At 44.4% G+C, this 22695-nt stretch overlaps 1 protein-coding gene across 3 annotated transcripts in view; it reads left to right on the forward strand.

Moving 5' to 3' along the window:
- Positions 1 to 22695, forward strand: part of SH2B3 (SH2B adaptor protein 3) — a 657750-nt gene that overhangs the window by 127660 nt on the left and 507395 nt on the right. For all 3 annotated transcript variants that reach the window (XM_086943034.1, XM_086943032.1, XM_086943033.1), the window contains one exon: positions 12630 to 13432. In XM_086943034.1, the coding sequence (XP_086799160.1) occupies positions 12656 to 13432 (777 nt within the window). In that variant the 5' untranslated portion in view covers positions 12630 to 12655. The remainder of the gene's footprint in view (positions 1 to 12629; positions 13433 to 22695) is intronic.

A 22695-nucleotide genomic window follows, 5' to 3' on the forward strand; every position in this document is an offset into this window, starting at 1 on the left:
CTTGTGCTGTCCATCATTGCCTTTTGACATATTTACAAGACCCTGCAATGTGATCTCAAACAAAATCCACATACCTGGCGGTCCTATTTCAATGTAAAAGCGCTTTAAGTGATCAGTTGTTTCTAAGGCTAGTTAGGGGTGTAGGAAATGCCAAATAATACAATCTTCTGAGAACCGATACAGAATTGCTTTTCATATTGTTTCTTCTCAAACTAATTGCGTGCAGCTAGGGGGACCTGAAAAGCAAAAATAATAAAATCATAAATCGATGTATCCTAGACTATTTACATTGATTTATGCCTATTGGCAACTAAAATCCCTAAGTGTATACCTTGAGTCCAACACCTTACCCTACCGCAGCAGATTGATTACTGACTAACAATTCCCTGGATTATAGTTATACTTAGAAAAAAATAAATTTTAGATTTGTATTTTTCTTTTATCTACATTGATATTTTTCCATGAGGAGAAATCCCACTTTTGGGCTTAGTGAAAATATCTGGTGCTTTTTCATTCACTTCTTTCACTTTTACTGCTGCATTTTTTTATTTTTACAATTGGGGTGAAGTGTTGAAACAGGGTGTAAAACGCTTTGGGAATATATAGGTACATAGGTTTGAACTCCACAGGTCTTAACCTATTTCTAATAACCACTTCTTTGGAAACGCCCATGTTCCTAGCCTAACCATCAATTTATGATTGCAGACTTTTTAAGGCGCATGCGGGATTTGGGTTTGGAACATTCCGTGTTCTATTTCTGTAAATCAAGATTTTGACCCTAACGCAACTTTTTCCCGTCCTAAATAGAACTCATGATTGGCTCCAATACATCAGTATTGTGTGAGTTGCAAAGTTTTTTTAATTTTAATTTATTTACACATTGCTTTAGTAGGATTCTGGTGCAGAGAAAAAAACGAGTGTTTTCTTAGCTAACAAACTGTGAGTAACAATTATTTTTTTAGACTCTTGCTTCTTAACCTGTTGTCCTTAAAATTAAGCACCTGCAAGTCTCAATAGAACCTGGTTGCATTAAGCGATTCAGTTATCCAGAATTGTTGCAAATCATGTTGCTTGAGAGCAGACGATCTACAAGCTTTTCCTTCCTACTTCTCTTTAAAACGAAAGAGCTTTCTGTGACAAGAAAGGGGTATTCTATATTTTGTGTAGGTGCGTGCTGAGCATGATATGTCTCCAAGAGTTAGTTTTATGGTGTCTTGAATTTAATATTGCTGGTAAGTTGCATCAGTGGTTAGGGTTCAGAGTGACATCAACCACACTTTATGTTCTTCATTCAGCAGCTTTTTATGTCCTGCATTATGACGATGGTATCCTATGCCAAGTTAACATGCGGCTATTACAAACCTACACATTTGATTTGATTAAGGATTTCTAGAGCGCGTAGCTACCCTCGGGCGTCCCAGCGCTAACGTAACAGCTTGACAGTACTCCTGGGGATGGATTATTGGGGGAACAACCAGGTTTTCAGCAGTCTGCGGAATGAGAGTAGATTGTTTTCTTTGCGGATGTTGAGGAGGAGGCTTTTCCAGAGCTTGGGAGCGTTATAAGAAAAGCGGCGGCCGCAAGTGCGAGCTTTCCTTATTCTGGGTACGCTCGCCAGGAACAGGGTGTCCGACCTGAGCTGTCGGGTTGATTTGTGTGGCTTGATGAGAGGTCTCAGTATTGGTGGACCCTTGCCTTGCCTTGTAAGATTTTGTGGGAGATGCACAAGGCTTTGAAGGAGATGCGTTCTTGGATGGGAAGCCAGTGAAGTGCCTTGAGGGAGGGTTTGGCTGAGCATCTGGATTTCGTTCCCGTCAGTAGTCGTGCTGCAGTGTTCTGGGCGTGCTGAAGTTTTTTTTATGACAGCTACGGGTGCACCTAGGTATAGGGCGTTTCCGTAGTCTAATCTTGATATGATGAGGCCCTGAATCAGAATTTTCCTTGACTGGGGGGGAATAAGCGGAAGGATCTTACGGGCTGCTCGCATGAGCCCAAAGCAAGTGCCGGCTGTCTTTCTTGCTTGGGCTCATAAGCTGAGGTCCTGGTCTAGCCAAAAGCCCAGGCTTTTGATTTCTTGTTTTGGTATGGGGGTGGGGGGTGCCCATGCCAGCTGGCCATGCCGGGTTTTGGGGAGTTTGTTTGGGTCGCCTAGAAGCATGATTTTCGGATTTCTCTCCGTTGAGTTTGAGCCTGGAATCGCCCATCCATATAGATATATTGTGCCAGCAGAAGACTAAGTTCTCCATTGATTGATCAGCCTGGTTGATGGAGACGACTAGTTGTGTGTCGTCAGCGTACATGACCACCTTTATGCCGACTGGAGAGGCGATGTCGTCCAAAGGGGCCATGTAAACATTAAAAACTGTGGGGCTCAGGGAGGAGCCCTGAGGGACTCCACACTTCAGGGGGAGAGATTAGAGTGACCGTGGCTGCCGGCCACTTGGAAGGTCCTGTGTTCCAAGAATGATTTTAACCATGCCAGGGCGGTCTCCAAAATGCCTGTTTTTGGGAGACGGTGGAGAAGGATGGTGTGGTCCACCATGTCGAAGGCGGCACTCAGGTCCAGGAGGATCACTGCCACCGATCCTTCTGCATCCAGAATGGACCTGGTCTCCTCCGTTACGGCCAGAAGGGCAGTGTCAGTCCCCTGTCCAGGTCTGAACCCTGTCTGTGAGTGGCAAAGGAGGTTGTTACTCTCTAGGAATGTTGAGAGCTGTTCGGTTACAATTCTCTCTGCCACTTTGGTGATGCCTGGGAGGAGGGAGATGGGTCTGAAGTTTGAAGGGTCCAAGGGGTCTAGGTGTGGTTTCTTTAGGAGTGCCCGAACTATCGCACTGTTCCAGCTGGCGGGGACTATCCCACTGGAGAGAGAGGCATTTATTAGCCTTGTGAGATGGGGGGATATAGTGGGGGCTACAAGTTTGAGTTTGCTCATAGGGGCTGGGTCATCCGGGGAGCCACTCTTCACCCGATTGAGAGTGTCCAACAGCTTCTCGTTACATATGATTGAGGCCATTTTTGTTGTACAAATTTTCAGTTTTAGGCGGGTAATAATAGAGTTCCAAACTCTGATAAACACACCAAATGTGCTCATGCTTGGAATATGCATGCTGGATCAGCATACTAAGGAATTCTATAGGTGAAGCCAGTCAGTCAGTCAGTCAAATACACTTTATTACAAGCCATCCAGCCAAAAGCTGGCTGAGGTATCCCATGATTCCTGTATGGCTATAACATCATGACTGGTAACAAAGTCAATCCAAGCTGTATCTGTCCTTTTTGCTCTAATGCCCGCAACATTCCAGCTGATAAATTTGCACACTGCTAACCCCTCTACAATCTGGGTGGGGTACCGTGCCTGGGAGACGGCATTGGGACTAGTTGTCAGTCAATTTCCTCTAAATCTGCGAGTGGGGAAAAACTATTGGTCAGAGCAAGTCCTGTGCCCACGCTAGATATGTGGTTTGTCTGAGAATTCTTAAACAAAAAGAGAGGTAGGGAGAGTCGATGTGACACTCTTATTCCCCGGTTATGATCAGTCAACAAGAAAAGAGTGCCCTATGGTTTATTTTTGACCACATTTACGTAGCAAAAAAGAAAGTATAACAAACAGCCTGATTTAGTTTTTTTTTTAAGAAAGCCCTCAATCACCACCTGGTGATGACATGCTTCATCATTGGGCTCCACCAAAGAGACCGAATGTCTCTTTGGTGTGCTACAACGCCAGGTCTACTGCTGAGCCGGTAGGTGGGAGTTAAGGCGTGTTTTTGTGCAAAACTAAGCTAGCTAGCTAGTGAGTGATGAGTGAATAAAAATTAGTCTGTAGTGTATCAACCGGAACTTTATTCTATGATCACTAAAGACAGTATTTAAAATCAATGTGTATGGAAGCAGTCCACATTTAGTTGAGTGGTAGTTTCCTAGGTATCAGTCGACATGTTTCTTGCCATGAAACTGGTGTAAATTTACCGGGCAATTCTTCAGGACTAGAAAGGTGTATTTAAAGACTGGTGGTATGGGCGCGCTAAGGCCCACCCTTACCTAGGGACGTGAAAGTGAAAAAATAAAAAATGTGAAAAAGTGCAAAAAGTAGAAAGACAGGTCAGTCTCCTACATTACTCCAGGTTTTGGAGGCTTCGACTTTACGGTTTCTGCACCTGAAAGTGAAGGGACAAAGACATACATGTATAACAAAACAAATATTTAGTAGTTGTTCTGATGATAACCGTTACTCTATAGTGCTCCAGAAGTGGTTCAGAGACAATAGTGGTGCGACATAGCCATATCGTTAACACCACCTTAGCCCCTGGGTTTTACTTGCTAATCAGAAGGAAGTGCTACATGCTATTTAGTGGTACGAGCTAGATGTGTTGGTTGGTAAAAAATCGAAAAATTCCGATTTGCGATCAAATTAATGGTACAGGTTGATCGCATCAATAAAAACATGGGTCACAGGAGGTGGGTGGGAACGTAATTGGCACACCCTGCGCGTTTGTCAGAAAAGGGAAGGAAAACATAGTCAGTAAGTGGCAATTAGTTCGGTACTTAGCTCTGTGTTGAGGTTGTCGTTTGATCGGAGGTTCTACTCACGCCCTCGACGCTCGGCACCCTCAGTGTACCTGCATCACCCTCTACTGGACCCCGACGATGTGGAGACTGGGATTCTGTGCCGTATATGTATCAACAGCAGCGAGGTGAGGATCACTTCCGGGGTGGGAGTGGTCAAGGGTGGGGCTGGGGGTGGCGCCATAACATGAGCCATTAGCCGTCATGTGACGGTTTCGCTACGTGATTAGCATCTGGTTGCTGAGCAACCTACGGCGTCTGGGTGGTTGTTAAGCTTTAGGTATGTTACCGACGCAAAAGTTGGGCGGTAGAGGGTTAAGGGGTTAATTCCGATTTAACAGTTGTTTGGTCCCAGAGTTGTGTTTAGTTAAGTATTTGAGAGATTGGTGAATGATTTGCACCTTTTTGACTTCTATGCAGTAAATGCCATTTCATGCGAGGGCTGCTTTAGTACCATGTTTGCTGAACAGCTTGTTAGGCTCACACAATGTCTACTTCATCACAGCATTCCAAGGGATATCATCATTAAGACGGATAAGATGGGTCCCAAGCCTGTAGACCCACCTCTGTTCCTTTTCAAAGAGGCGACTGTTTATGTTGTTGCCACTGTTTAAATGTTCAATTACAGTCCAGTGTAAATCATTGGTTGTATGGTTCTTTTCCAGGAAGTGTCTGCTCATTTTGGTTGTTAGTTTTTTGCATCTGATGTTTGAACGATGTTCACAGATTCTCTGCTTCACTTTTCGGCTCGTCATGCCTACGTAGCGTAGATCGCAAGGACATGTTATCAGGTAGATCACATTTTGTGAGTTGCAATTTGTGTGGTCTCTCTGTGTCCATATTTTTCCAGGTTCAAGGTCGAGCGTTTTGGAATGTCCAGTGAGGTGGCAAACACTGCAATTAGAGCAGGGAAAATGACCTGTGATTTTTGGTAGATTCCAGGTATCCGTGACTGACCTCACTGTATCCGTGACAGTGATTTTAGGTCGTGTGTGGACGAGTGCATCCCTTAGGCTGCGTCCTTTTTTGAAAGAGAACAAAGGTTTTTCCCAAGTTTTGTTCGTGCCGGATAGGATTCTCCAATTTTTGTTAATGGACTTCTTCATATAGTTAGATAGAGTACTATATGTCGTCACACATGTTATTGGTATTTCTTTGGGATTATTAACCTTGTCCTCCAAGAGAGCTTCACGTGGCTGCTTACGTGCTCTTTTGTAGCCCTTATTTAGTGTTGTCATTGGGTAGCCTCGAGATTTGAGTTGATCTGTCAAGTCGACAGACTGGGTTTTGAAGTCTTGTAGGTTAGAGCAGTTGCGTCTTAACCGCAAATACTGACCGTATGGCAGATTTTCTTTCAGTGGACGAGGATGAAAGCTCGTGAATTTTAAGAGGTTATTCCGAGCAGTTGGTTTGTGAAAGGTCTTTGTGGTGAGTCTGGTTCCTGTGACATTGATTGTGACATCAAGAAATGTAGCTTCGGTCTTGCTGGTTGCAAAAGTAAATTTGAGGTTTCGATCCAGAGTATTGATCCAGGTTAGAAAAGCCTGTAGCTGTTCGTCATTGCCGGTCCATATTACCAGGACATCGTCGATATAACGTCTCCAGATCTTTTGGGACGTGGTGAAGGGGCAGTCTGGGTGCAGGACATGTTTGGTCTCAAAATCGGCAACGTAGAGGCCAGCTACACTGAGGGCAAATGTGCTGCCCATTGAAGTACCAGTGCATTGTAGGAAGAGTTTGCCTTTGTAGGAGAAAAAGTTCTCTTTTAGTGCAAGTGTGGAGCAATTTAGAATGAAATCCTTTGAAGCTTGGTATTCACAGGTAATGGAGTTGAGAGCAGACTCCAGGACCTTGATGGTATCGTCCTGGGGAATACTAGTATACAAGCTCTCGATCGAGTGTGACCAAAGTGACTGTATATCCTGTGATGTCAAGGTCTTGGAGTACCTGTAGAAGATTCTTCGTGTCTTTAAGGTAGGCTGGGGTGCTCTGGACTATTGGCTTCAGGTAATAATCACAGAAGCGTGATAGAGGCTCGAGTAGGGAGCCTATGCCAGAAACAATAGGTCAGCCGGGGGGGGGGGGCACTCAGTTTTTATGTGTTTTTGGCAATGTATAGAAGTACGGGACTATGCTTTCATTCGTGCTTAGAAAATCGGCCTCATTCTTGGAGATTTCTTTATTTTCTTCGGCTCGTCTGACTAAGTTGCAGATCCGAATTCGAAGGTCTTCTGTTGGGTCTCTAGGCAAAGGAAGATAATTCTTCTTATCATCCAAAAGGATTTGGCAAGCTCTTTCATAGTCTGGGGTGTTCTGTATTGCCAGACCTCCACCCTTGTCAGCTGGCTTGATTGTAATGCTCTGGTAATTTTGTAGGGCCTGCAGTGCATGGTATTCCGTGGTGCTGAAATTGTGGTAGGTAGTGGGGTCTTGGTAAGTTTCCAGATCCTGAAACACTGCCTGTTCAAATGCAGTGTGTGCCTACCCCATCTGCCCCCTTCCGGGACTGCTCTCCAGCCACACCCTGGCGTACCTGGATGACATGCCCTTGGATGCAAGTCTGAGGGTGGGTAGTGTGTAACCGGCAGCTGATAAAAGAAACCCCAAGTGAACCGGTTTCATATTCCCTATATCTAGGATCTCTGAACCGTCCCCGAACAGACTATCTTCCAAATTGGGGCTATCAAAGTTTACTATAACACAGTCACCCTTCACATGTTTGGTACGATATCCAATCCAGCCCACCCTTCTGGCCATAATGATCATCTTAGAAATGTTTGTCCCTCCGCTGCTGGTGTCAGCACACCATTGTCTGACCTTTTCAATTAGAACCGCAACGGGTTCCAACTCTCCATTTACTAGCGGGGGACCCCTATAAATACAGCAACTAAGGGGGCAGCAGCAGGTGGCAGATCGAAATTTAATTGGCACCCCTACGCCCTTTTACTGGTAGCTATGCGAAGAATCTCGTGTGCGCTATCTGTATGGCCTGAGGCGGGTTGAATGATATTTGGCCTACTTGGTGTTTTGCAAGGAACCCGGATCCTAGGGTTGTCTACAGTCCCCCCCTTCACAAGATGACATTGGGTCCATAGGTCTTACTACGTCGTGTGAACCGCCCTAGGAGGTTCCTGAGCAGGGTCCAGTTTCTTAGCCAAAGTGTGTATAAGGGCACATTTCTTTAGAAGGCCTGAGAGGCAAGTGTTCAAAGTGTCAACAATGTCTTTCGCTATGCCCACTAACAAGGGTTCAATACGAGCAACAAATAGCGCCTCTAGCTGGTCGCCAAGGTTCTCCTTAGCCAAGGGTTCGATGGGATCTATGTCGTTAGAAAGCGTTATTTTACAACGCAGACCGTTACAACGCAATTTTTACAACGCAGGTACCATTACAATGCATGCCATTACAACGCATGTCATTACATAGCAGATACTATTACAACGCATGCCATTACATCGTAAGTATAGGTAAGTATATATATATTTTTTTTAAAGTAATAAAGTTAATTTAATTAATTTAAATTAATAAATATAAATTTTAAAAATGTAAAACAGTAATTAATTTAATTATAGTAATTTAAATAAAATTAATATTGTAATTACTTGAAATAATTTAAAATAATACAATTCAAAATAAATAAAAAAAGTAATTTAATATAATTTAAGTAATGTAATTCAATTATTTTTATCAATGTAAATATTGTAATTAATTTTATTAAATTAAATTAATTAAATTATTTTAATTTATTTAAAGACGTAATACCCCTGTACCCCAAAAACCAAACCCAGCCCTAAAACCTAAAAATACCCCTGTACCCCAAAAACCAAACCCAGCCCTAAAACCTAAAAATACGCCTGTACCCCAAAAACCAAACCCAGCCCTAAAACCTAAAAATACCCCTGTACCCCAAAAACCAAACCCAGCCCTAAAACCTAAAAATACCCCTGTACCCCAAAAACAAAACCCAGCCCTAAAACCTAAAAATACCCCTGTACCCCAAAAACCAAACCCAGCCCTAAAACCTAAAAATACCCCCATTCCCCAAAAACCAAACCCAGCCCTAAAACCTAAAAATACCCCTATACCCCAAAAATCAAACCCAGCCCTAAAACCTAAAAATACCCCTGTACCCCAAAAACCAATCCCAGCCCTAAAACCTAAAAATACCCCTATACCCCAAAAACCAAACCCAGACCTAAAAATACCCCTATACCCCAAAAACCAAACCCAGCCCTAAAACCTAAAAATACCCCTGTACCCCAAAAACCAATCCCAGCCCTAAAACCTAAAAATACCCCTGTACCCCAAAAACCAAACCCAGCCCTAAAACCTAAAAATACCCCTGTACCCCAAAAACCAATCCCAGCCCTAAAACCTAAAAATACCCCAAAATTACTTAAATTAATAAATATAATTAATTTTATAAAAATACATAAAATATTTTAATTTATTTTTAATATTAATTAAATTAATAAAATAATGTGAAATAAAATAAAATAAAAATTATATACTTACCTATACTTACGATGTAATGGCATGCGTTGTAATAGTATCTGCTATGTAATGACATGTGTTGTAATGGCATGCATTGTAATGGTATTTGCGTTGTAAAAGTTGCGATGTAATGGTAGTGCGTTGTAAAAGTTGCGTTGTAACGGTGCAATACCGTTCGATGGTATGAACACTCTCGGCCTTTTTCCTCCTTTTTGTGTTGGCTTTTTTCTCTTGGCCGGACCCCTGGGACTGATTTGGGAAGTGCGGGGCGGGGGAGCGGGCTGGGGCTGGGCAGACAGAGGTGGCAGCAATAGAGTTGGAATTCACCACAACCGCTTCTGGCTCTAGTGGAATACACGGAGTTGGGACAATGTCCGAAGTGGTAGACTGGATGATTTGTGAGGGTGATAATAGGCCCAACTCCTGTTGTGCTGTTGCTATTTCCTTTGACAAAGCCCCCACGGCAGATGTAAGGTAGGAGATGATTGTCTCCGAGTGTCTCAGTACTTTAGCCTTCTTGGCCCCCTCCTCAGCATTTGTAATGATCTTGCGCTTACCCATGTTAAGTTGTTAGGGAAGGGGCCCAGCCCGGCCTCCTTCGTCCTCCGACGGCCTCAGACGGAGCCGCCCGCGCGCGTCTGCGACGCGGAGGAAGCTTCTGAACTTTAAGCGCCTCCAGGCGAGCTACAGGGCGTAAGTGGGCGGTGCAGCAAGGCTGCGTGCGAGCTGTAGACTTCCCCCCTCTGCGGCCATGCGTAGATGGTAGAGACGGCGGCAGGGGAGACCGACAGCGTCTGGGCCGCAGGAGTGGCTGGTGCAGCAGGTAAGGCAGTCCCTGATGTGCTGGTATGACCGCTTTGGCCCCTTCAAGCCAAATGTGCCCAAGGCAAAAACTGAAAAGCGTCAGACTATTATAGTCTCTGTCTGGAAGTGTTGAGGTCAAGCCAAATGTAACGTCTCCAGAGCTGGGTCTTGTGAAAATAAGAACTGGTAAATGGTTTATGCCGTAGGCCTTTGACAAGTAAAAGTAAAATCCTAAACGTGGGATTGTTTTCTTGTATAGCATGTTGAGCCCAAACCAATCCGTCTATTTTTCCTTGCCTTTTAAGACCTAAATTATGACTTGCTAGCGGTGCAAAAAAGTATAATGGGCCTTTACACTTCTGTTCGCTTTTTATGGTCTGGCTTGGCAGCTGAGCTGTCGCCAGACAATTATGTGAGCATCACTAAAGAGTGGTTTTGGCTCACTTCGCCACCCCAGTTCAGACCCAGCCATATGCAAATCAGCCTTGACCTTGTGCCTCATGGGAACAGTCCAACCCGTACTGCCAAGTCAGGTCTTCCCTAGACCAGAAACGAGCATCCTAGGATCGGTTTCGGGGTAACACCCCTCATCAGCCAGGCTAGCTTGAATCCAGTAGCAAAGTGAGCAAGGGACCAAGTCTGGGCATATCCTGCCAACTTAGAGCGAACAAAGCACAAGGAGATGATGGATGGAGCGCTGAAACTTTTCATACACTCACCCCCAGTCACAGATCTGGGTTGAATCAATCGCCGTTCTTTAGCTCACTTTGACAACCCGGTTTAGACTCAGCCATATGCAAATCATTGGCTGGGTCTAGATTGGGGTGGCATGGTGAGCAAACGAATGATGAATTAAAACCCAGATCTCTTGACTGGGGGTGAATGTATGATTTATTCAGCATTCTGTCCATCATACGTAGCACTTTTCGCCCTAAGTGGGATGGGTATGCCCAGACGTGAGTCCCTTGCTCACTGTGCCACTGGATTCAAGCTAACCTGGCCGATGAGGGGTAATAGCATGAAACCAGTCCCAGGAGGGTTGTTTCCGTTCCAGGGAGGATCTTGATTGGCAGTTCTGGCTGTACTGTTCCCATAAAGAACCGGGTCAAGACTGATTTGCATATGGCTGGGTCTAAACTGGGGTGGCATGGTGAGCAAAAGAACAATGGATTTAAACCCAGATCTCTTGACAGGGGGTGAAGGTCTGATTTATTCAGCATTTTGTCCATCATTTGTGTAGAACTTTTCACATTACCATACAACATTCCTTTAAAGCCAGACCTATTGGAGTTGCCAGACCTTGTTTAAGAGTATAATGAATGAATGAATGCTAGTTTTTTTGTTTTTAGATTCCTGGTACTACCTCAATGTTATTATATTACCTCCGTTGCAATTTGTGGTATTATCTTAGATTTAACTTTTTCCACACATAAATTGGAAAAAATGAACAGTAATCACATTTTTGTGCTAGTTTTCTGTATTTGTGCTTAGAGGATTCCACACATACAGGTGATTTATACAGCACTGTGAATGGAAAAAACATGCAGGCTAACTGAATTTCAATAATGCTGCAATACTACTTTATTTTAACTAGGTATAATATGTTAAATGTGTCGTAATCTGAATATTACATTTCACAACTTTTACATGCACTTTAAATGAAGGCCTTTGTGTGTTGCATTTTGAAGAGCAAATGGCTTTTAAGTTATGTCTTTCCACGCCCTCACTTTGTGAAAAAATGTTATACACTGTGCTTTATCTAGATTATTAAGGGTTAAAGTGGACGTTTGCGCTGCCTTGCATTTATTGAGTTGGACGTATTTGTCTCCTCCTTTTCCCTGGATAATATGACTTTTATAGTTTGTGAATTGGAGGCCTCCAGATCAGCCAAACATTTCTGATAACTGGAGGACTTGGACAGTTCCTAGTGAGCAGCATGTCCCCACAAGAGACATAATTTGAAAACAGTCACGTATACACCAGTGTCTTAAATTGATGCAATGTATTTGTAGAGCACTACCTTCACCATTTGGTGACATCCTGGCACTAACGAAAGACAGGCTTTGCAGATGATTAAGTAGCTCACCCACTGACATGACCTTGGCCACAGGGGTTTGACATTAACAAGGGAAAAGATGTTTAAAAAAATAAAATAAACGAAGACCTAATGATGTTCCTTAAGCCAGTTGGAAGAGCATGCCAAACTTCTTTCACCAGTACGAAAAAGGTCAAACTTATCATTTTTTTTCTCTCCAATTTTAGGACTAACAGTGAGTGAAGTTAAGTAGACCGTGCAGTTGATATGGTTTCCATTTATTCAGTGCTAAATGGAATCCATCCATGCTTTTAGGACATTTACAAATTTCAGTGTGTTGAAATTGCCTCTTTAATAGGGTCGGCAGGTTTTGGGACTCCGCACCCAGAATGCGGCGTTTGATTTGTAGAGGGAATGCTCCTTTAAGGGTTCTTCGTTGGAAAATCACTCCCCGACCGTGGAAGTGGCCCATGATATAACAATGCATGTTTATTAAACAGTAATAATATGCTTAGAATTACAGGGGCCATGGGTTTGGAAACTGATTTAAAAAAAAAAAGTATTCACAATAAGGTTTGTTCTTCAAAAGATCTCAGTAATGTCTCAAGAAGGAAATAATATTAATGACAAACAATTCCTTCTAGAACTGCTAAGGTTTGTTAGTAAAGGTGACAGGATTTGTAGAGAATGGGCAAAGCCTTCATTCATGATTGATTCTTCTTTATTTTAGCATCTGCGAATGTTCCTGTCACTGCAATGAATGGAGACACTATTTCACAAGAGACGTCCCCGCTTCCTCAGGGTTGGAATGAATTCTGTGAGCGGCATGCTATCACAACAGCCAAAGAGCTTGCAAAGCAGTACTGGCTGTTTGCCAAAGAAAACCCCCACCATGACATCCTGGCTGCCGAGAACGTCTCGGAGCAATTTACAGACCTCTTCCAGCAGTACTTCAAAAACGAGGTAAAAGAGGGATGTGCCATGGACAAGTGGCGATTCTTTCCTTTCAGTAAAGTACAAGATTACAGAGAAACTGGTAGAAAGGCCCCAGAGGAGTCTACAGGGACAGTTGCGGCCAAGGCAGAGGTTGAGTTGACCGTGCAAACCGACCATTCGGAACTGATACCATCTGACATTGGTGGCCGCCGTTCACCCAAACGCTTTTGTTCTGATGAGCTTCCTACAGTCTCTTCCCAAGTCCCAGGGAGACAGCAGTCGCGCTTCAGCTGTTTGCGGCAGAGTTTTAGGAACTTTTTTCGCAGAAAAAGTTCAGACTCTAACCATGCTGAGAACAACGAGACAGAAGTAGACGAACCAACTTCGTGGCATGGCCTGGCCAAAAGGGTTTTGCCATGGACGCTTTTGCGAGATCATGCTTATGAAGTCCGGAAGGAAGGATATTTAAAATATGGGATGGTAGACGAGGCAAGCATGGACAATGGGGCTACCCTACAAAGATGTCGGTTGGTTTTGCGGAAAGTAGGGACTTCAGACAGTGAAGAGTACATATTGGAGCTGTTCGATCCTCCGAAGGTAAGTGTCCCTCATGCTACTGTTGTACTGTACTTGTTTTTCTAAGACTGATTAGCATTGTAACATGTTATGGAAAAGTGTTCAATTATTATTTGTATTGATGTTATAGGCTTGCCTTTTAAGAGGGGAAGAGTGATGTGGTTGACATTTAAATCCTTCAGTGCTTCAATAGCTTGAATACAACAAGAATAGCGTACATGCTTCTTTGGTAGACATGATAGCGAAATACAGGGGTAGTGGTAAATGGATTCTTGTGATACTTAAAAAAGGAAGTCCTTCTTTGCAGAAGTCATAGTAGATGCATTGTACAGCTTACCCTAGTCTGTGTTGGGCTGGAAGTTAATATCTGAATTTGAAAATGCATCCGATACAACTGTGGGACTCACAGTAGTAAAGTCTGCTTTGCATGAAAAACTTTGTAGTGTTTTTGTGTTATTTCAGTTGCTAGCTCAGTATGCAAACTGATTGATTTTTAATCATGCACACAATGTCTGCATTGATGTCCAACACCATTCCGCCAACTTGTCATTTACTTACAAATATATCCACTGAATCACTTCTGGTTTTTTCTTTTATGCTGTGGATTTGCCCTGTAAATAGTCTGTCTAAAATATTCCTCCTATTTCCTCAAATAATGCAGCATCAGCTTTAATGTTTTTATGAAGTGAATTTTATATTGATTTTGTTTATGAATTGATGTCTCAAATTGATTTCAGATATTCGCTGCTGAGTTTTCTGTGATCTAGAATCTTTTCCTGTTGCTCAAGGGTTGTCAAACTCTCTTCTTGATCCTAGAAAAGATTATTTCAAACTTTAGGGATAGAAGAGTGCATTTTCTTATTGACCGCCACCAGAAAAGCAGTACATGTTAAGCACCTTGCTCCTGGGCCTATAAAAAGAACCACAACCTCTATCATAAAAAGTGACATATGCTCAATGTAACAATGCACATAATGGGAATTACGACCGTAAGCAAAAAAGGCGAAGCAGACCTACTTCTGCAGGCAAGGTTTCGAATACACTCTCTGATATTTTACGAGTTTTTCTTGGCAACCTTAAAGGATCATGATTCATAGTTGTTAACCACATGGCTGCTGGGCGTTCCCCCCCCCCCCCCCCCCCCCCCCCTGTGCTGGAAAATGCCATTTTAGTGGCACCATGACGAGCTCAGCTCGTCATCAGCACACGACACCCGTGGGTGATGACGAGCTGAGCTCGTCATCAGCATCGAAAGGGTTAAAAGAAGTAGCGCCAAATTCTATCAAATACATTGTCTGTGAGTTTGAAGTTGGGTAATAGAAGACAGGTTTAGTATTTTACTCATGTCATTCTGAACAACTCAAACCTGACCAAAATGAGCTACATCCTGAGAACAGTTAGGTAGAAACGTGGTACCCCATGACCTGCCCAGAGGACGATGGAACCTTGAAGCTCCTAGAGGAAGGACAGGGTAGAGTTCACCACTTATAGAACCTTCCTGTTAATCGGGATTCCAGTAACAGCACAATAAGGAAACCGTAACACTACAGATGGTGGTTGACTCCCTACTCATGACTGGCCAAGGGGACTCTGTTCTTTTCATTCTCTTTGACGTCTGTTTACCATTTGAGATGGCATACTGCCTAGCCCTGCTCAGCACCCTCTCCATCTAAATGAGCTCCGACTCCTATATCCTGCAGTGAATGGCACCCACCCCCCTCCACCCAGTGAGTTGATACTGGCTAGTCCAGATGAACCCCTCCAGAGAGGAATGCTTCCTGGTGACTGGCAAGGACATCATGCTTTACCAGTATGCTGATACACACCACTCTCATTGACCTCTGAAAGTTGTCTGACTGCTGCCTTTTCCCTTACTCGTAGCCTTGATTTTGAAGGTCTATCTGAAGCAGTTTCCACCCATCTGACAAACACTGAAAAAGACTTGGGACAAGTGAAACCTTTCCCACTTGGTCTAAGGCTAGCTAAGGAGAGACTAAAGTCAGCCAATTTATGAATATTACTCAGTAGATAGTACTGTTGACTCCAGTGCTTCAACTAGGTTAACCCGCGCCCATTAAAAATAAAAAACAATACCTGTAATTGTTCATTCAAGAGCCATTTAAGAAAAAAGAGAAATCTATTCGAATTTCTTACGCCATACATATCACTTGTGAGCTTTCTGCATGTACATCTTTTTACCCAGTGAATGGACCCACGTGTCTGCAAGCCATGAAACCTGAACTGCTGTTAATTCTTACCTGGACTAGTCAGTGAGGATACAAAAAAGGATTGTGGGACATGGCGGGTTATGCTTGTTTCAACATTAACATTTATTAATTAGCTGTGTACAGAAACCCTAAGGGCCACTACCATCCTATGCAGTCCCCAACCCAGTCATGGATGGGGAAAATGGTTACTAGAAACACTACACTGGAACCACTGAGGATGCATAACTGTTGTGCTTGCATGAAAGTGCATGAGAGGCTTTTCTCCAAAAAGAGTTCTTATCCACCCATTTCTACAGAGTCGAGAATTGAGCACATTTTCACAGGTCTGTCTAGATTTACACTTTGCTTAATGTGTCCAGTGATTGCCTTGTGATCACCACCAGCACTTATTCTTTCACCCCTGATCTCTTTAGTTCATCCCATGATATGGCAGATAATTTAAACACCTGCAAGTCTCCATAGAAATTTGGTTGCACTAAGAGATTCAGTTAACTAGAATTGTTGCAGAGCGTGTTGCTTGAAAGCAAGCTTTCCTTCCTACTTGTCTTAGAACAGAAGAGCTTTCTGTGATAGGAAAGGGGTATTCTATGCTGTATAGGTGGGTGATGAGCAGGATAGGTTTGCATGAGTTGGTTATAAGGTGTGTTGAATGAGATATATCTGGTAAGTTGCATCAGTGGTTAGTTTCATCACTGAAAGGCTGGCCTGGGCTTCCACATCACTTTATGTATAAACCAGCCTGACAGCTCCGGTTGTTGCAAACCCAGTGCATGCTCCATCCACTGTATCTTTAGACAGTTTGTAAGTGTCTGCTGATGCTTCGATGTGCATTAATTAGCACATGAAGTGCGCCCCTGGCACCCTCTGCTACCTGTCCTGCTATGACTGCACCTCCGCCTCCACACTGCTCGGGGAAGGACATGTGCAGTGACAGATCAAAGCCTTGCCACAAAGTCGTATTGAGTGGCCAGACAGGGCTACTATTTGCTAATTTACTAACCTGCAAAATGTTGCCACTACTTTAAATGTAAATGCATTATTTAGTGGTGTGGCGCAGCAAACTGCTAACACTTGCCTACTTAGTGCTTAAACTATACTGACTTGCCATAAGTTGCTGACATGCCAATTAACCAGCACACACGGTTTCCCATTTCTTCTGAGGGCATCCGTGCACAAGCACTCATCACCACTGTGACCTCTAAATTTGAATTGTGACTTACCTGATCTTGTGGTGGCTAGTGCAGTGAGTCGCTGATATTTATAAAACTTCTCAACGTGACTCCCATTTTCTCACTCACCACTATCCATGGATGCACTAGCCGTATACAGAAGGGCAGCAGGACATATGGTTGAATGCACCTGCCTCAGTATTGAAGGTATTAATTGTGGGATGAAAGTAGGATCTCAGGGTGTGACAGCACCTGCCCGCAGCCAGAGCTGAACCGTGTGCAGAAATTTGCGGAGGAGAGCTGGGCCCACTGCCATGACTGTAAGAGCAAGCCTCAAAAGAGACTGGAAGCGAAACCTTCTCAAGTGTAAACCAGCCATTGTTGAAGCTGCAGAATTACTGGGTTTCACTTTCACCCCTGACAACCTGAATCTGTATGTTCAAATCAATGCCTTTGCAAGAGGCACCCAACAAGAAATCGAGCTTCTCCGGAAAATCAGATCTGTTATTCTAGCTGAAAAGCTTACTACAATAGTGTAGTTACTCTCCAGACTCAACTGTTGCAACTGACTGGGATACCCAGAATCCACCTAGCTCTGCTCAGCAGGCGCGGTGCGTCCATTAGGGCGTGGGAGCGTAGCCCCCCCGCCCGCAGCTCTGACGTTTCTGAACTTAAGTAAACTGAATAGTTTACTTAAGTTCAAAGACAGACGCCGAGGGAGAACTGACAATGCATGCCAGCCAGCATGACGTCAGACCGTGCGTCATGTTGACTGACATGCATTGTCAGACATGGGGGCAGCAGCACAACACAAGTGTGCATGAGTGGGGACGGAGGGCGAATTTTCGCACCGTGCCCACGCATGCGCACTTGTGTTTTAACTTGTTAGCGCATGCCCATTAGGTCTCCTAATGGGCGTGCTGCGGGCGAGGGTTAACTGTGCCCTGGCGCTGCAGATTGGCTTAGGGTTTGCATCTCGGTGCTGCTGTTCCTGTTCCGGTTCCTGTTTGGAGATGAGGTGCCAACGCGGACCAGGAGCAGAGGCGGTCAGGTAAGTTTTCTTAATGTTATCTCCCTTGGCGCACCCCCCACCGCGACCCCCTCCCCCCGCAACCCCCCTGCCCCCCCCTCGCGAGTACTGCATTGATTTATCAGTTTGTTAAAGTGTTCATGCGTTCATCTCTTGACCTCTTCGCATAGAAAATGTATAGCTATAACATCATTGCTCTGTTTCCGACCTTGAAGTTGATGCATGTCAAACAATCGTCATCAGTAGCAGAACAGAGCGAGAGTGTCTATTCTAGATTACTTCCAACTGGTAGGATAGTTCCATGGGTTAAGCCTTTGCTGCAGTAATCCCATGTTCGAACCCTAGCAGTCCTACGTCATCCACTCTGACGTAAACATCACCATCCATTTGACGAGTCGCTTTGTGAACGGTTCTATACACATTATGAATATTATTCTTTAAGGGATAGATGAAACACAACGTTTTGTAACCGTGGACAGACAATTACCAATTATTGGTCAAAACGGTCACCTAAATCTAAGCAACATGATTGTTAAAAAGTGAAACCTATACATGCTCTGTGTTTTTTGCTCATCACAGTTGTATGTATATTGATGGGCTAGCCAGTTTTCAGTTCAGAATGTGTGCATTGTTCATTTTGTCATGCGGCAGTGCTTTAGTAGAGTTTTGCTACTGTCGCTTCTAGGGGGCATTGCATTATGTTTTTAATATGGAAACCTACTGGCTCCAGCGTTTCATGCAGACAGGCCTCACAAACAGTGTGGAGTGGCAACTTGAGCAAAATGCCGAGATGTTGAGCAGACTGTGGCATCTCTAAAGGATGAGCATTGTATGGATTTGGTGATATCCTAGTCTGACTCGCCAGTGGTGGCTGGCGTAAACAGGCCTTCTGTTGCGTCAGGCCGCTCCCAAGCTTGCCAAGCAGCTGAAAGGAGGCTGCGTAGTTAGGGTGGCCAAACTTGACACACTGTGTCTGCACTAATGTATATACAGGCACCACCATTTTAAAGAGCAAGGGAGAGTGAACAAAATTGAGTCCTGGGTGAGTGATGTCTGTGTGAGTATAGGGTGAGCAGTGTGCCCGTGTGAGTCCTGGGTGAGTGATGTCTGTGTGAGCGCAGGGTCAGCAGTGTGCCTGTGTGAGTCCTGGGTGAGTGATGTCTGTGTGAGCGCAGGGTCAGCAGTGTGCCTGTGTGAGTGATGTCTGTGACAGTGCAGGGCCGGTGATGTCTGTGTGAGCGCAGGGTTAGCAGTGTGCCTATGTGAGTCCAGGGTGAGTGATGTCTGTGAACGTGCAGGGTTGGTGATGTCTGTGTAAGCGCAGGGTGAGGAGTGTGCCTGTGTGAGTCCAGGGTGCTTAAGAATGCACCATTTGCCCACTCTTTTTTCAAAATGTTCTCGTGGGAGAACCCCCGAATCCCCCATAGGTGGTTGGGCCTCGCTCGCTGCGCGCGCTCGCCACAGTGCAGTATTTACGCTTCACCACTTTCAAATGTCACCAGCCGCCCCTGCTGCTCAGAGCGGCCCTCACTGCTGCAGCTTGGCAAGTTTTTGGTTCCAAAAACATATGACAAGATCACCCCCATTATGATCAAACTCCATACTCTTTGTGGAGGTCGGAAGTCCATTATAGAACGCTTGTGTTATACTCCAGTTTCAACATGGACGAACACCGAGCTGTGTGACACACAAACTCGTTATTGTAAAAGGATCCTACAGACTGCCAGGTGTGAACTCTCTTCAACTGAAAACTGTTCTACAAAAAGTACACTGAAGAGATGTTTCTCTGGGAACGCCCAAAAATATGGGAAGCCCACTTGCCAGCATTAAGAACCAACCCCTTTATCCCATTCTCAATAAAGCTTAAATTTCTACTTTTCTATTAACACTTCCAGCCATGATCTGACTCAATTCAGCTGTTATTTAGAAGGACTATTGTGAGGGTCCCAGAAAATGAGATGTAAATTAAACTGCTTCTAAAAGTAAATATATAAATAAGATCTGAAACTGCTTTCCCTCGATTGGGGGAGAACTGCAACTGGTCACCTCTGTGTCCTAGAGACATCGTCTGTCTGTGGTCGACTGCTTCCCATCTGAGGCCGGCAAGGTACTAACTACATATTAACCTGGCTATACACTCTGCTGAGCATCTGATCTGCTACCTGCATTGTGTGAGATAGTAACACCACCAAGAGGCGTCTGGTGAGTGTCAAGCTGCCATCATGACCCACCTCCGGGAAAGGGCTGGCTCACCAATGCCCATCTCTTCATACATGCATGCACTTTAAACACAAATGTACAGTTATCACTTCTGCGCATCTCACTTTAAATTTAGCACAATCCCGTTTAAGCATATTGTGTGTGTGTGTGTATGGTTTTGTGCATGTGTGATTATGATGGTTTAAACACATAAATAGCACACGTTGCTAAGAATAAATGTAATAATATTTTCCTCTGCTTTTTGGTACAATCTGTAAAAGATAATGCAGGCCTCATTAAAAGTTAGTGGAAGTAATGAGAATTTGTACCGAAGTAAATGATCAAATGTCGTATGTTTACTCTCCCATCTGCCGTCTTGTTTAACTAGATCTAGGTCTCCATACATGGCACTGACTCCTACCTGTCCACTCTCATGGTGCCACCGTGGGACACACAATAGCGGGTCCCATCACATGGTTTCCCAGTGAGAAGCCGATATCACAGGGTGGCAGGGAAAACAAGCTGGAAACTACTGTAAGTGGTGGATTTCCAGCTCAATTTCTGAGGCTTTGAACTGCCGACCTCCATTAAGGGGTTTGAATACCCCCATGACATCGGCCTCAGCAAGCTATAAAAAAAAAGTTTTTAGGAGGGGGGGCGGCTGGGGGCGGGGTGAGGTTCAAAAGTGCCTCGTAGGTACTTCTAGGCATGAGGCACTGCTCCCTCCTAGGCCCCATCCCCTCCTCATTCAGTGAGATTCTTCAAGTTGGCAGGTATGATGAGTACTTGTTATATCCTTCTCCTCTCCCATGTGATTGTCCCTCTTACTCCTCTTTTGCCTACATATTTCATTTGTAGAGCTGAAACCCTTTTGCTGATTTGAAAGGCAATACTTGTTAACTGAGCTAGCGGTACCAGTGCCCATAATTAATTCATAAGATAACCATAGTCTGCGTGCTAGTCCCTATGGAGGGTTCCATCATTTGTGGCGATACGTCCAGTTAAAATAGCATTACCTGCCCACCCCTGGAATAATTAGGAAACTGGCATAATGGTGGTATAAGGCTGTTTCCACTTTGTGTGCGAGGCAATCTCTAGGTGGTAATATTGCCTGAGGGAGTCTATATTGGGAAAGAATCGTTAGGAGGGAGGAACTCCTATTGTTGAGAACAATCAACTGTGAACCGGGAAATACACTGGGGGGGGAGGTCGCAGGGTAGAGGTGGTGTCGGTAGGTGGGTGGGGGTGTGTTTTTCACGTGTTCGTTTTTATGGGGATGTGATTATAGGCGAGGCCTGCTTTTGATGAGTCTTGAGGTGGACTGTCTGTGGCGTCCCCTCAGGTAAGGTACATGGAGTGCTCTGATGAGGGGAGGTTTCGTTTGCATCTGTGGGAGTGGATGTACCATTCGGTGTCTGGGGTAATTGGGGGGATATGGAGAGGGATTGGGTGCTTTTTGTGGTATGCCTAAAGCACTGGAGCAGCGATGCCCATTCTGTGGAGATGCGTCACTTGTGCATTCCTCGGACCTCTTTGTGTCGAAGAGCATCTCCCTCTGACGCTCCCCATTTATTGACCGCTCCTGTCCAGGCTGCCAGCGGAGGCCCTGTGGGCGTTTGCCAGTGCATGGCAATGCCACTTTGCCAACAGGAGAGTCAGAGATGCAAATTATGTCTGAACTTTACAGTGGTTTTCAACGTCGGAATATACCGAGCGTGCAGGCCTCCCATGTAGTTGTGTCATGAGCCCTGTTACCTCTCGCACTGTTTTGGATTGCGTTGCAGGACCGTTCCATAACATGTGGCAGAAGGTTGCACTAGGGGCTTAACAGCAGGGGCAAGAGAACTGTGAGTTTGGATAGTAGCACTGGAGTCGCTTGGGCGTTAAGTATGCACGATTTGTTCTTTTGATTTTCAATGCACATATTACAGCCAACAATTGAAATCTAACCATCGCACCAACAGGCCCTTGCCAGTCCTGTTGATTTAATAATTGGATTATTAAGTGGGATGGGTGATTATCGACCTCCCCTAGTAGCAATGATACAGAGCAGACGGGCTTAACTTGGAGGCAATGTGTTAGGTATTTATTCAGTACCAAAACAATAATACAGTCGAGATGTAGAACCAGAAAAATCCCGAACCAAATTAGAAAAATCAGAGTAAAATGTATTAAACACATTAACCCCAAAGTAAAAAAAATCAAACAAAGGGAACTGGAGAGAGGAGTTTTTTTATCCCTTTTTTTCCCTTTTATGCAGGAATAGCACCAATCAGAGCAAACTGCCAATGATATTTAATGATTGCGGTATACCAGGACCAAGGGGAAATTTGAAGCGGATTGAGATGGAGTCCGGGTCGGATACACCAACTAGGTTTGACCTGGTCAAAGATTTAACCAACTGACTTCAGCATGCTCAAAAAAATATTCTGCTGGATACCTACCGAAACAAGAAAAACGGTCACCCACGCACTAGTCACAAGCCGACTGGATTACCGCAACACCCTTTACGCCGGAACCACAGCCAAACTACAGAAAAAACTCCAACGCATCCAAAACGCCTCAGCCAGACTCATACTAAACATCCCCCGCCAGGCTCACATTTCCGGTCACCTGAAAGACCTCCACTGGCTCCCCGTCAACAAAAGGATAACGTTC

The sequence above is a fragment of the Lissotriton vulgaris genome, chromosome 11 (assembly GCF_964263255.1).
Source record: "Lissotriton vulgaris chromosome 11, aLisVul1.2, whole genome shotgun sequence".
Taxonomy (NCBI): domain Eukaryota; kingdom Metazoa; phylum Chordata; class Amphibia; order Caudata; family Salamandridae; genus Lissotriton; species Lissotriton vulgaris.